This window comes from Podarcis erhardii (assembly GCF_964252035.2).
Source record: "Podarcis erhardii genome assembly, chromosome: 10".
In the NCBI taxonomy this organism is placed as follows: domain Eukaryota; kingdom Metazoa; phylum Chordata; class Lepidosauria; order Squamata; family Lacertidae; genus Podarcis; species Podarcis erhardii.
In genome coordinates, this window is record NC_138500.1 from 33,182,218 (window position 1) to 33,196,986 (window position 14,769).

The 14,769-nt window shown below is 41.2% G+C and overlaps 1 protein-coding gene across 2 annotated transcripts in view; it reads right to left on the reverse strand.

Moving 5' to 3' along the window:
- UBN2 (ubinuclein 2) overlaps positions 1 to 14,769 on the reverse strand; it is a 50,638-nt gene that overhangs the window by 23,530 nt on the left and 12,339 nt on the right. For both annotated transcript variants that reach the window (XR_014160731.1, XM_081878548.1), the window contains exons 4-11: positions 13,384 to 13,521; positions 10,299 to 10,411; positions 7,749 to 8,247; positions 6,181 to 6,251; positions 4,664 to 4,793; positions 3,971 to 4,089; positions 1,844 to 1,957; positions 810 to 953 (exon numbers count right to left, since the gene is read on the reverse strand). Coding sequence is in view for 1 of the 2 variants with exons in the window: in XM_081878548.1 (XP_081734674.1) it covers positions 810 to 953; positions 1,844 to 1,957; positions 3,971 to 4,089; positions 4,664 to 4,793; positions 6,181 to 6,251; positions 7,749 to 8,247; positions 10,299 to 10,411; positions 13,384 to 13,521 (1,328 nt within the window). In the remaining variant the exon portion in view is untranslated. The remainder of the gene's footprint in view (positions 1 to 809; positions 954 to 1,843; positions 1,958 to 3,970; positions 4,090 to 4,663; positions 4,794 to 6,180; positions 6,252 to 7,748; positions 8,248 to 10,298; positions 10,412 to 13,383; positions 13,522 to 14,769) is intronic.

Genomic DNA, 14,769 nt, shown 5'->3' on the forward strand with positions numbered 1-14,769 from the left:
ACTTTGCTGCAGCATTCCTCTGCATCTTGTTTAACATATACCTGAGGAAGTCTGTGTGGAGATTTGACATAAGGTGTCACTACTATCTTCATATACTCTCACTCACTCTCTCGACATATGTTTTCAACTTATTCAGGCCTTACAGTCTTGCCACATTTCAGTAGCTTGGTGTAATCAAGTGTCAAATGAACTAAAGGAAAGCTGTGACTGCATTCAAACAAAACTTTTGGTAACATTTGGGAAAATGTTGACAAACAGCAATAAAATCCACATAATCTTTTTTAAGTTGCTTTGGATATATGTATTTTGCAAAAGTAAGGTATAATATTTTAAATAATTGTTTCATGCTTTCGACTTAGGTTTTCAGGTATTCTTAGACACACTGCCATGCCTTGAATTCCAAGCTACAATGGTGGCTAATGCTACTTTTGCTCAATGAGATAGGCCTAACTAAAACTGCTTCTTCATCCAAGCCATACTAAATTACAGTATATAAAATCAGCCAAGTATACTCTGTTGGTTGATTCATTCATCTATGTACCTTGTATGGAAAAGGGCGTGCAGAATGGATGGTGCCTAATAACTGAACTTCCCTTTACCTTTGGCACTCAAAGCCCTAGACTATTTCAAGACTTCTTCATTGGGGTTGACTTTTTGTAGCTGAAGCTAAGCTTTTAAGGGTGTGATTATTTCAAATATTAAGGATCTTAAGGATGTGGGGCATGAGAAAACTTGATATTGTAGTTTACATGCTTAAATTCTGAATTCCATTTAATAAGTCATTCTTCAAATCTAATCAGGTACCATACCTAGCTTGCATCCAGCCTTTCGGCCAAAGTGGCTTCACCTCAGTCTCCATAAAGGCCTTGAGGTAATCTTCTGCAGATTGGCTTTTATTTGGCTCTAGCTCATAACATCCCAGTTTTATCTTGATAAGGTTACACAGCAATGACCTGTTGAAAGAAATCCGACAGCCTCAATCACAACTACTTTACCATTAGCATGTCAAAACTAATCTGTGTACACCTATCCTAGAACCTCACAAACCTCCTCCCCACCAACAGGATTTACTAGACTTGTAGCTCCACTCATCCCGCCTTTTCGGCAAGCTACACTGTGCATCCTATTCTACATTATATAACAGTTTACTTTCTTTTTGTTACAGCTATATCCTTGTTTCCATAACTCACAATTCACACAACCCAGGTTATCAAAGAACTCTGCAGTCAGTTGTTCCAAATGCCACACTATCCACACTTAATATATTTAATATAAATATATTAAGCAAAACTGCTTTTGGATTACCCTTGCCATGGAATCAGATTTAAGAAATGTTGTTAAGCAAACTGAGAGAACGCATAAAACACAAAGGCATGGAATATGAGGGAGGAGGGGGAGGAAGGAATGGAAGTGACAACTGGTTTGGGGGTAGAAATTGGTACCAAGACAGATCTGGTTGCCCTAACAGATGATCTCCGTAGACAGCTGGATCGAGGCGGGTCAGGACTGCTGATTCTTTTAGATTTGTCAGCAGCCTTCGACATGCTCAATCATGAACTTTTGGACCACTGCCTTGCCATACAAGATAATTAATTTTAATCTCATTAGCCTTCTAAATGTTATACCCTTGTGCATTATACTAGCCACAAATCAGTTTAAATTTGTGACAACTATAATTGTGCATTTATTGGGATGGGGGGAGACTTAGAAACAGAAATTGCTAGTACTCCTTTTTCTGGCAGTCAGGGTGTGCAGTAGGTCAAGTTAGATTGTGATGTGACAATTATGATGCAGTGACTAAAAAGGACATTGCAGTGGACAAGCAAGCAACATGATACCATACCTCACTGTCTCATCCCAGCGGAATTTCTTTCTTGGACCTGCAACCCTTTTTCCTGGCTTCTCATCCTCCTCCTCCTCAGAAGCATTCTTGTCTCGCTCATCTTCTGCTTGCATTCTAGAACAAGAGAGCAATTATGTTTCCGGCAACGATATACCTTTGGACTTATTTCTGCAACATTATTTTTCAGAAAAATACTATGCTATTATCGGATATTTGAATGGCCATCTGTACAGTCCCATGTATGGGTCCTCTCCCTGTGCAAAGCAAGCCCAATGAACACCCTAGAGCTCTAGCCATTTAAAAGGAAAATTAATTATATTTGCATGCTTTGGGCGGCAAGGTGAGCACCTTCTCCCTGAGTTGTTTCGCAAACACTGTGAAAATTACCAATTGAAAGGTTTGAGTGTCACATGCAGCAAGCAAAATTTTTTGTGTGCAACTGTACAAATGATCATATGAAGAGCAATAGTTGCAAACAAGCTATGGTCTTGGGGCAGTCCCAGACAGGGGTGACTGGCTAGCTGACACACCCTAGGGATGGATGATGTGTCCTCAAGCAAATAAGACTACAAGATTGCTCAGCCAAAAGCTGTATCTTCCCAGTGCACACACATTCAGAGCATTATGTTTTAAACACAGAAGGCATCAACCATAAAAAAAGAAGAAGGCGTCAACCATGATAGCAAAAAAACAAAAACAAAAAACAAAAATAAAATCCTCTTGACAACACATTGAAGGTGACAATGCTTCTAGTGCAATGGCTCTCAACACCAGCCATAAAGGGTATATTTACTAGCTTGTAGTAGTGGAACCATGGAAATGGTTGGTTTAAAATAGTGGCTAGCAGTCATTTCCTCTCACAAGAAGACCCTAACTAGGATACAGCATCCTTTTTTAGTGAACTTCAGGGAATGCAGGCAAAAGTGCCTTTCTAAGGTCATGACCAACTGCAGTAAGTATTTTCCGTAGGAGTACCACAGGCATGCAAGAAATGCAGGAAGAAAAATGCATAAGCAACCATAAAGTGAGACAATAAAAGAAACAAAAAAATAGGGAACTCAGTTCTGTCATGGAGAAACTTTCCTTAGCTGCTACAAACTCAGTCAGGAGAGCCGAGTGGGAAAGCATTTGTTCTAAATCTGAAAACATGTGTAAATCTACAAAATCTCCTTTAAGAGCAGGGGATATATGCACCAACTCCCTTATAACAGCTCTAGAAAGTTCCCAAAGTTTATGCTTTGCACAGGTGAGGAATCCATATGTGGGACTATACAGAGAACATAAGGAGCTTCAGCTTCTAATTATACATACAATTGTGTGACTATCATGCTCCCTGCAACACAATAACACTAGTTTCAAGTTCATTACATTATTGCAAATTCTTCCTACATTGTTATTGGGAGTGTAATAGATTACCAAGGGCACCTGTTGTATTTTAGATGAGATATACAGTATTTATAGTTTTGCTGTTTGCTTTATATTCTATTATTTTTTTGTAAACAGTTTGGGTAGTAAGTGATATATAAATATAAGAAATAACATAAATAAGCAAGTACTTACCTTGGCTACTCCATACCAATACATTTTCCCATAGTAAAGAATGTGGCCCAGGAGATTGCTAGTGCTCCCTGTGGCTTTACTGCCATGGCTAGCGATTCTTTTTAAAAAAAGAATTAAAAGTTATTTTGAGAACTGCATATAAAAGAGAATTTCTAGCTGCAGCAACAAAGCTGCAGCAACACTAGCAACCTCCTAGGCCACCATCTCCAGAACACCTTGCTCTGCAGGAGCCCTGGCCCTTCCTCAGACCAAGAAAGAGGAGAGGGAGACCTGGAGGCAGTGACACAACCAGTGCTGCTGCTGCATTAGCAGCAACAAAGCAAATGACAAGGAAGGAAGGGAGGAAAAGGAGTAAACAGGACTCAGGCATCTGCCTTACTTAGGTGGTGTAGTATCTTGCACTGGCCCTGTTAGGAGATGGCATAATTCAAAAGAGCAACCACAAAACAGATACAGAAGGCCACAAGTACACCCCTCCAGATAAAGTGCTATCATTTGCATAACCCTACTTTCCTCCATAAATCCTCCACATAAACCAAGTGAGATATATCTGGGTAATGTACATACTTGGCATTCTTGGCCTGACTGTGTGCATGGCAGTCTTCCTGATATTTGTATAGTTGTTCAGGCATGACACAGCTGACAGCCAATTTCAATTTTTGTAATGGTTCCTTCAGACGGTCATCCTGAGAAAACACAATAATTAGTGATGCAAGCAGTCTTGCCAACTGATTTATGTATTGCTTCTCAGAGACTGCACAGCTCCCCTTCATCCTGAAACACCTCAAACATTTTTCAGCTTCTGAAACAACTTGGATGGGGGGGGGGCTACTGGAAGCCTTTAATTCTGCTTTCATCAAGAATGAAGTTAGCCTATCATATTAGCAATAAGAGCTTGCGTTTAATCTTTTAATATGATAAAAATGATAAAGAACCAAAAAATGAGGTTCATGGTTTCTCTCCAAACAAAACAGAAGTAGTAAATCAAGGTTTGTTCTTGGCTTTGAGCTTGTGCTTCATTTGGAGAGAAAACTATAAGCACAGGTTCACACATCAAATGACAAGACAATGTCTTGCTTCACAGCACAGCCAGGAGTCAGACAGGAGCAGAGTGCTCTTACTAATTAAATCATGATTTAAAATTAACTCAATTTGACATTACATATATACCACATCAGTGGCTTAATTCTACAGAGAACCCAGTCTAGTCCATCTTCTACAGCCCATGCTAAAATATACAACTGCTGCAGGTATGCTTACCTGGACATTGAGGTGCAGTTTCTTCAAACGCTTTATCAGTGTGTCCTTACTGCACGGCACAAAAGCCTCGAGGTGAGAGTATACTCCATTGCGGATGGTAGGACTCAATTCCTGTAACTGCAACTCAATACTGACAAATAAAACAGAAAGTCACAATTAATGAGAAAAATTTGACCACTGCTTCTACTCACTGTTCATAAAAAGGGCATTTATGTTATACAGACAGAGGAACTGCAATACTAGAATTGTTTTCCCCTGCATGCATTAATATAACTGCATGCATTAATGTAACTGTATCATGAGACAGGATTGGCTATACTCATCTTTCAGGCTCTGACAGGGTAGCTAGAACAGAAGTATAGCCCTTAGAATAGGTATAGATGTGGATTACGCAAACAGCTATGTGCTCTGCATTAAATTGCCCTAGCTACAGCAAACAATTAATACCCATTGTTTCATACATAATGTAGTATATCTCCCACCACATTCAATGTCCCTCCCGTCCCTCTGAGATAAAAATTTAGACTAAACTCTTGGGGAGCAGCAATCTCTTTTTGCTGCTATTACTTCATTAAGCACCATGTGATGAATGCTACATCATATGTAAAAATATAGAAGAGTTTGGATTTGATATCCCGCTTTATCACTACCCTAAGGAGTCTCAAAGCGGCTAACATTCTCCTTTCCCTTCCTCCCCCACAACAAACACTCTGTGAGGTGAGGGGGGCTGAGAGACTTCAAAGAAGCCCAGCTGCATGTGGAGGAGTGGAGACACGAACCCGGTTCACCAGATTATGAGACTACCACTCTTAACCACTATACCACACTGGCTCTCTATAGCTATCAAATTACGTAGATTAATTCAGAAGTATCAGCTGCCACACTATGATTATGTAAGTTTCCAGACTTGTACAATACAAATTCAGAAGAATTTAAACATACAGTAGTTTTCCCTTGTAAATCAAAAGATCGTCAGCAAATGAACAATACTAATTAAATTTCTATGGGTATCTTAAAGCTTTTCTGTCCTGGACATTGTCATCTGCTCTGCTCCTGGATCTGATCTGTTGGGCAGGGAGGCAGATAAAAGTGTTTCCTCGGAGCGACTGCTCTTAATCAAGGGCAACAAGTGCAAGCCAGCCAGCACCACCACTGACATGGGTAAGGAGCTATAATTCTTCTAGACAGCCAGAACCTGTGCAGACAGACTTGTATAACTGTGTTACAAGAACTGCAACTTTAAGAACATGTGTATACTTTCCCCTCTTCCCTCTCATTCCTTTTTCCTTGTATGCCTGGTAGTTTTAGACTGCGAACCTGGGAGCAGAGACAATCTTAGTACTGATTTCTGTAAGCCGCTCTTGAGAGTCACTCGGACTAAAGGGTAGGGTATAAACATCTTAAAATAAAAACAATGAATAAATGAAGTCTGTCTACTTCACAGCCTAGAAATTGATCAGGACAAGCATTCTGTTGCATAAGCACAACATTTTCCTCAAAACCAAGGGAACACTTACTCAAGCAAGATATTATTCATGTCCTGTGTGAAGAATTTTTTTCTGCCTTCTTCATCAAAGAGCTTGGCAGCCTAGAAACAGCAATAAAAACACAGGTACTTTGAGTACACTTAATGTCAAAAATCTTCAGAGTTTTATGAATATATATATATAAATATAAAGGTAAATCACCCCTGGGCAATTAAGTCCAGTCAAAGGTGACTATGGGGTGCTATGCTCATCTCACTTTTCAGGTCGAGGGAGCCGGCGTTTGCCCAGAGACAGCTTTCCAGGTTATGTGGCCAGCAGGACTAAACCACTTCTGGCACGGCAGAACACTGTGACGGAAGCCAGAGCATGCACCGAAACGCTGTTTACCTTCCCTCTGCAGTGGTACCTACTTATCTATTTGCACTGGCCTGCTTTCAAACTGCTAGATTGGCAGAAGGTGGGACAGAGCAACGGGAGCTCACCCCATCAAGCCGATTTGAACTGCCAACCTCCCGATCAGCAAGCCCAAGAGGCTCAGTGCTTTAGATTTAGACCACAGTGCCACCTGCATCCAACACACACACACACACACACACACACACACACACACACACACTTACCTTCTGCTGACTAATCATAAGATGTAACAACAATGTGACAGAGAAGTTGATCCTGCAAAACCTGGCCTTAGCTCCCTTTGCAGCCATTTCTGTTACAACCATATCCTAGATCAGTTAGTAATGAATTATGAAGAGCCTATTTTTTTTCCAAGGATGTATGCATTATGTATGCATTATCAAATTATTTTGAATAGTTTTTTATTAGGAGATGGTGTGGATAATGTATTGCTGATGTGTGTGTGCTTGTGTTTATATGTACTGTAGTTTTACATGCTGTGTTGTGCATCAAAAAAAGTATACAAATCAGGTGACTGACCTGCCATTTACAGTCTCTTGTAAGAAACAACAAATAGCATCAGAGAAGAAATTGCAGCATTTGCAAGTTTAAAACAAACTGTTAATGACACATAACTAGAAGGGAATAAGTCTACCACTCACCCAGTGACACTGAGTTGTTTCCAATGGTGTAAGTCAGCTGATGGAAAATTTCCACCAGCAGAACAGAGAGGGAACAACTTCAGGTGATTCCCCCTCATCCCTACAGCCCCCGCTCTAAATCTGCTCCAAAGGGTAATGGAACCCCACACAAATAGGTGCAAGGGGGAGGGGGAATAACTGAAAATTGCTTCCTTCCCCGTTTCAGTGACAGAAGCCTTACTGTTAGGAACATAGGAAGCAAGCTTATACCAAGTGAAACCATTGATGCCCCTAGCTCAGTACTGACAACACTGACTAGCTCTCCGGGGTTTCAGGAAGGGATGCACTAGCTTGAGATGGGATTGAACCTGGGAGCTTTTGCAAAGCAGAGGTTCTACCATCGAGCTATGGCCCTTTCCCATTAGTTCAGCCACACCACCAGATTCAAACCAATGTTTCTAATGTTACTTTTAATACTACAAATATTGCCAGCCTTAATGTTAAGCAATTTGGGTTGTAACAACTCTCTGCAAAATTCAGCACCAAGAAAGCCACACTTACAGTTCTGAGGTCTTCAATGCGCTTCTCTAAGTGTGCTGGAAGACCTTCTGGGAGGGCAGGCACCTGTTTCAGTGTCAAGACCTCAGAGGTATGGGAGGGCTGAGTGACATTTCCATTCTCCCCTGATGGCTCAGATACTGGGCTGCCATTGGAAGTGCCATCAAGTAACCTATCCAAGTCAATGTCTCCCAGCATCTCCACGGCAATTTCGGCTTCCTGTAGGAGCTCACGCTCACTTGTGCTGCTAAAAATGGAAAGGACTGGATCTGTGATGATGAGGTTCAAGTCAGATACATCATTTCCACCAGTGGCAGGAGTAGCAGGAACTTTGTTAGGTGTAGAGGTGGTCACTGGCACTGTGGGGTTCAAGTTAACTTCTTTCTTCTTAAAGGCTTCCTTCTCCTTCTGAAACTTGCGCAGCATTGCAGCAACTGAAAGAGAGTCCTTGTACAGCTTTTTCTTTTTCTTTTCAGATTTGTGTGAATTTAAGGCCATTACCCTGAAAAACAAAACCACACCACACAGCGTATATAAGCAGTTAGGAAGAATTAAGTTCACTCGACTTAATTCCCATTTAGTAAATAATCTGGAGTCTAGTTTTAGTTAAGAGCTCTGTATTCTGCAGTGTATGAGTAACATAACATACACTGAACTAGTAAATTTTCTAACATGAGGAGTTTAGAGTTTTGTGATCTCATAGTTGTGACTAATGTGCTCCGGAGGGGGAAATACTGAAGAACTCTTGAATATGGAAAGTTGAAATTTAATTATGCAATTTTTCCTTTGGTGTCTTATGATGTACTGAGATTTAGCAAGTATCATATTTATATGAACTTTGGGAAAGCACTATGTTAGAAGCAGGGTCTATGGGGTGTTAGGGGATGGATAGTACCTCTGGTGGCAAACACATTGTGCTCGTTGTGGGGTAGTTTGTCCACCTTTGATCCCTACCCTGCACTCAGCTCTCACCTATGGCTCCTAGAAGCTATCAGCACGCAACAGTGGTCGCACCCTGAGAACAGCTTAAGTGGCTGAGTAAACTAGGTGAGGGTAGCCAATGGGTCTCAAACACTCAGTGAGTTAGGGACTTCCTTGCATGTGAAGACAGGCTCTGGCAGATTGAATGGATGAGGCCAAAAGTGGGTCCAACAGTCAAGAAGGTGATTTCTGCACATAGTGCAGATGGAAGTAAGGGGCAGATGGGGCTCGTCAACATTGGAAGGAAGTAGTGTTAGAAACTGAGATAGAAAAGCTAGGAGCTAAATGGCACCTTAAACCTAGGTTATGGGCACAACTACTGAATGTCCAGGCAAGCTTTTTTATAACAAGAATACAAAGCTGAAAATGAATGAACTGCAGCTAAAATATTATGTTCATTTTTCACATGGTCTAGTCCTTCCCCTGCCCACCTCCCTAATATTCTTAAGAGGGTCTCTCCTCCAGTCTTCAGATAGAAGCTGAAAGTGGGGAGGCAGAAAAAGCTCCTCCTTTCCTTCCACTCCACAGTTTTAATCTGAAATCTTAGGTGCAGTACTGTGCCCAGAGCTCATAAACTGCTGACACTAATAAAATTCCCTACCCCAAAATGCGCCTAGAACAATGGGAGTTTCGAACACTGGAAGGAAGCCCATCTAGGAGAAGCAAAACTCTGGTCTTAAACGACCATTGCCTTATGGGATATCTTCAGCAGAAGAAAAGGCTAAGGAATAAACCCTACACAAAGCTAGAGTGGAGTCCCTAAGATGGTGGGAAGGCGCCTTGTATGCCTTCTGGCAATTCCTGCAGGCAGGCTGCTGCCAAATGTATTGCTCTGACTTCATTTGGACCACATCAACACAGCCAAGAGGGGAGTCTTGTCATCTAAGCAGCCCAGGACCTCTGTACACACTGCCCAGGCTTGCACCCTGGGAAGGTCACTTCAGTGTTGCTAATGCAGTGGTTAGACTTCACCCCTGGAGGCACACTCCACTGTCCCTCGACAGACAGATGCCAACAAGAAGCTCTAGCCATTCTACTGCTAGGTTTGTGCAGGAAACCAAAGGGGGGTGGGACACCGCAAAATCCCACCCTTTGTCCTATTCATGACTATGTCACAACTTGATTTTAATTTATTTAAATAAACAGCAGCTCACAATAAAAACTAAGGAGTAATTTAACATTTGCTCTTGGTGCCTCCTCAAGAGGTTCGGAGGATGGCAACACGAGAACAGGCCTTCTCTGCAGTGGCTCCCCGTCTGTGGAATGCTCTCCCTAGGGAAGTTTGCCTGGCGCCTTCATTATACACCTTTAGGTGCCAGGCAAAATTGTTCCTTTTTAACCAGGCTTTGGGTTGATTTGATTGACATCCTATGCCCTTTAAAAATGTGTGTGTTGGGTTGCTGCTGTTTTTATTTTGATTATGTATTTTGTGGTTTTATATTCTGATTTTATTCCGTGAGCTGCCCTGAGACCTGCAGGTACAGGGGGGCATATACCGTAAATTCAATAAATAATAAAAAATAAATTCACTAAACCAGGATACACTCTCATAGAAATTAGTGTAATATGCACCCCAACTGCCGAGAAACTTTCATCTTCCGAGGTTTTTTCTCCTTCTCTGCCTCTTCCTCTTTCCGTTTGCGCTTCTTCATGCCATGGTCCTCGCCATCTTTCAGTTTAACTACCTAAACGCGCGGGGGGGGGGGGAGAAGAGCAGCACACCATTACTTCAATCATGAAATAGCATTCTATTATGGAATTAAGATTGTAAGTGTTTCATTATGGGATCAGAACAAGATCCATGTAATCTTTCCAACAGTCAAATGCTTCTGGAACCTTACAAGTATGGTAAGATGACAGCTACCTCCAATTTGTCCTTCCATCATTATTCTTCACTTTACAAGCAATCACTTGTCATATGTAGAGCATAATGCCACATCCATGATCAGCATTTCTGGAGGGGGCTAGGATTAGACAGAACGTTCTTCCACTAGCAAATAAGTATGTGATGCTGCTGCCAGAGGCCCCAGAAGCACCCGCAAAAGCTTGTGCAGCAGAGGAACTATCACCTACAGTGTTGCTGCCAGCAGTAGCCAGCCGAGGACCCTGAAACAGGGTGTTAATGGGGCAGAGTGGGTTGTCTATGGATCTGTTGCATTTTAAACAGGTCCATTTCTCAGAGAGAAACCCTCTCTGGGCCTCTGTACCGCATGAGCCTGCAACCCCTCACAACTGCCTGCCTTAGTTGTCCTGAGCTGACAAGACTGCAGATACAGTGAAGAATCCAGCACTTCATGCTTCCCTGACCCCTCCTAGGATTGCAAAGTTCCAGGGTAATCCTATATATGTCTACACAAAAGTAATACAGAGTTTTCGTGGGACTCTGTGTACATAGGACTGCAGTCAAACTTACGCATGGGTGGGTTACAGAGATTGCATTACAGCAGCACTGCAGCACCTGCACCAACTCACTATTCTTTTCTAGGCACAATTCAAGGTGCTGATTTTGATCTTCTTTTCATAACCGTTAAAATCAAATGGGGAGAGGCTACAATTCAGCTTTGCTTGGACTTCCGGGTTGGCGCCATCGCCGAATGGCGGACTCCCTCCGAGCTCCGGAGGGAGCCTGCTCGGCAGGGGCTGGGTCCTACCGCGCCGGCGACGCGGGGACCCTCAAAAACCATGGGCGCTGAAACCCATGGACATGGTGACTCGGCTGGCACCTTTTGCGCCCCCCGACCCGCGAAGGAGCCTTTTTAAAGGCTGCGGAACGGGTGACGGGGGGGGGGTGGTGCTTTGAGTCCTCCGCTTCCCCTGCCGAGCGAAGCCGCATGCCATTCGACGGAGAGCGCTGACTTCTTCTATTGAAAATTTGGACTTAAAAGAATAACCCGTGAGTAATTGGAACCTGGACTAAAAAGGGGGATAATTTTTTTAAAAAATTCAGAGCGAGCGGGGGAGGCGCAAAAAGGAAGTCAGCCCCCCCCCCCCGTCGTAGAGGAGTTAAAGTAAAGGATTTGACAACTAAGATCGAGCGCAACCCTATTTTGACAAGGTTACTAACTTCGTGATGGAAAATTATAAGACTGAGCTGGAGGAGAAAAGTGGAATTGAATTAAAAAGCAACCCCCCCCCCCGGAATCCTGGGAGCGATTTGTGAGAGCGCCGGGAGAAGAGAAAGAGAGGTTTTGACAGCTGTCAAAGAGCTGTCAAAGCGGAAGAACAAAAATGAGAACTTTGTTATGAGGACTTTGCCGGTTACATTTGTTATAAATTGGATACAAATTGCTTAAAACAAGGAATAACAAGTTATTTTGACTGGTGGGCGTGATCTGGAAGGGAACTGAGTTATTGCAATCCACCTAGAGGAGCTGAGGGATATTACAAGTATTGTTGGCTTGGAACTTGAATAGAACTTTTTATCTCCTGGGAAACTGCAGGAATGGAACACTATTTTGTCTACAGAGGTCTACACACTAAAGGAGACAATAGATTTATCTATTGAAGAATGGAAGGGACTTGGCATAATGTTTTGTTCCTGAATAACAGAGCCTCTGCAGAGGAATTAGCAGCTTTTGGAATTAGAACATTTGTGCAGGAGAGCAGGGGAAAAAAAAAAAAGGAGGAGAGGGATTAACAAGAACAACAAGAACAACAAGAATTGGATAAAGTTGGAAGTGGGAACATTTGGGACATCCAGATTTGAAAAGTCTAAGAAATAAAATTGGAGTTTTTACTCCTAAATATAAAAATCTGGATGGAAGAAATGGGCCTTTTTGAGATAGACTCCTTCCAAGATTGGACATTCGAAATTAAAGATGACTGGTAAAGGACTATGGCCTAGATAGATGTGGGAGCTCCAGGAAGACATCAGACGTTGATGAACATTGGGAACGCAACCGGGAAAGGGGGGAGGGAAATTTGGAATCCAAAGGGTGTAAAATTATATTTGATTATCTTAATTATATTTTTACAATTTTATTTTAATTAATTATATTTGATTATTTTAATCTGTATTGTATATTAAAGGAGGGAACGCGCGGAAGGGAACAGGTCGATTTTAGGGGATGGGAAAATATTTTTAAAACTGGGCTAATGATAATAAGTTCAAAATCTGGGATAAGAATTTGCTGAATTCATTTGTAAGAATTGGAATACAAGAGGGGGAGGGGAGGGGAAGTCCTGGAAAGATGCTACTGAAAATAAGATTTTAAATTGGGATGTTTTGTTCTTTTTATTTTTTTTGTAATTGGAAATTTCTAATAAATATTATTTAAAAAAAAAATACAATTCAGCTTTGCTTGCAGAAGATCTCAGGCTCAATCCCTAGCATTTCTGGATGGTAGGACTTCAGGAAGCAACTGTGAAACACTCTTCTTACTAAGAGTAGACAGTTTTGAGCTAGATGGATTAATGATCTGACTCAGTAAATTCAGCTTCACACATTCATTAAGCATCTTCTTAGAATCTTCAAAAGCAAGGGGACATAGAGACAGCAAGCTAAATGAACATAAATATTGTGGTATTTGTATTAAATAGTACATTTACTTTAATGTGAAAACTGAAATACTTCAACGTTATAAGCGAGGTGCTTTAGAATCTTCACAGCAAACCTGTGACATCTCTAATTTTTTCTTGGAATAAATTATTTACTCACTTTAGATGGTCTAATTTTTTTGCTTTCTGTTAAGTCTTCCTCTTCAGAATCAGATGCTTGCCGGAACTGCAGAGTCCCAGTGTTTATGTAAAACCCTCCATATTTAGTAGTTAAGGATGCAGGTACCAATTCATCATACTGGGAAGGAAATGTAAGGTTTAGGTCAAGAGATCATTACCATTTTGTTAATATGGAAATAATGCATTTGCTATACCGCCATACAATAAACAGGATATTAAACTAACCAAATACAGTAATAACACCATACTAGTGTGGAGAAAATAACTGCCAGGACTGTACAACTCACAAAGCATATTAAAAACAGATTAATATTTGGATGAAGGCAATGCTGAGATACTGCAGTGCTGACAACATTATATCCACATACAAAAATATAATAATCTCAAACCATTACATACATTGGCTGTAACATAGCAGAGCCATGACAAAATGTAAAGCTATTAGGGTAAATGTGAAAATTCATATTAATGTATTATCAATGTTTTATAAAGCCAGCTGGAAAACAGAAAATCTCAAGTGCCTCTAGCTAATATCAAATGTCATCCTAATTTCTATCATTTACCAGGGCACATTGACAAGCGTCCAACAACATTAGTGGCACAATTGTTTCTGGCACATATTGTAAATCATAAAAATTAACCACCTCACTATAATTCCATGATTAACAGGTAAATGTTGACATTTAACAAGATTTAGCTCACATCATATTCTAGAAACATCACACTAAGTTTGCAATCCTAAACACACTTCCTAGGCAGCAAGCCCCACTGAACACGATAGGGTTTCTTTCCAATTAAAATATAGTGTAAACCATTTGCCTTTTAGCTTTTCTCTCAGACCCAGAAAGAGATAATTTTATTTTAAAACATTATATGCTGCTTTTTAACACACAATGGTACTCAAGGATAAATTTGATTATTTTAATAATTTTTATATGAACTACAGAATAAATAAAAACCATTACAACAAAAAAAATTTAAGTAAACCTTGGCCATAGCTTCCCAAACAAAGGCAGCTGAATACAAGCTGAAATAAAAAGGTCTGCTTACAAAAAGAAGACAGAGAACACTTCCTGACATCTATTGGCAGATTGTTCCAAATAGGACCAGAGTCAGACTTTGAGGATGCTCAGCACAGTGCCAAATATGCCACTCTAACACCACCCCAATGAGGGCAGGACTCAGAACTGCTTGTGACAGCAGAAGTGACTGCTGTCACATACTTTTTCTGCCATGGGCAGCAACGGCACCACTCACTATCCACCCCTGACCCCAATATATGCTTCAGCCATGGATGGGGGGCAGTGCTTTTGAACAGGAGCCAAATTTGGCCCCTATCCATAGTGACATCCCACTATCTTAAATT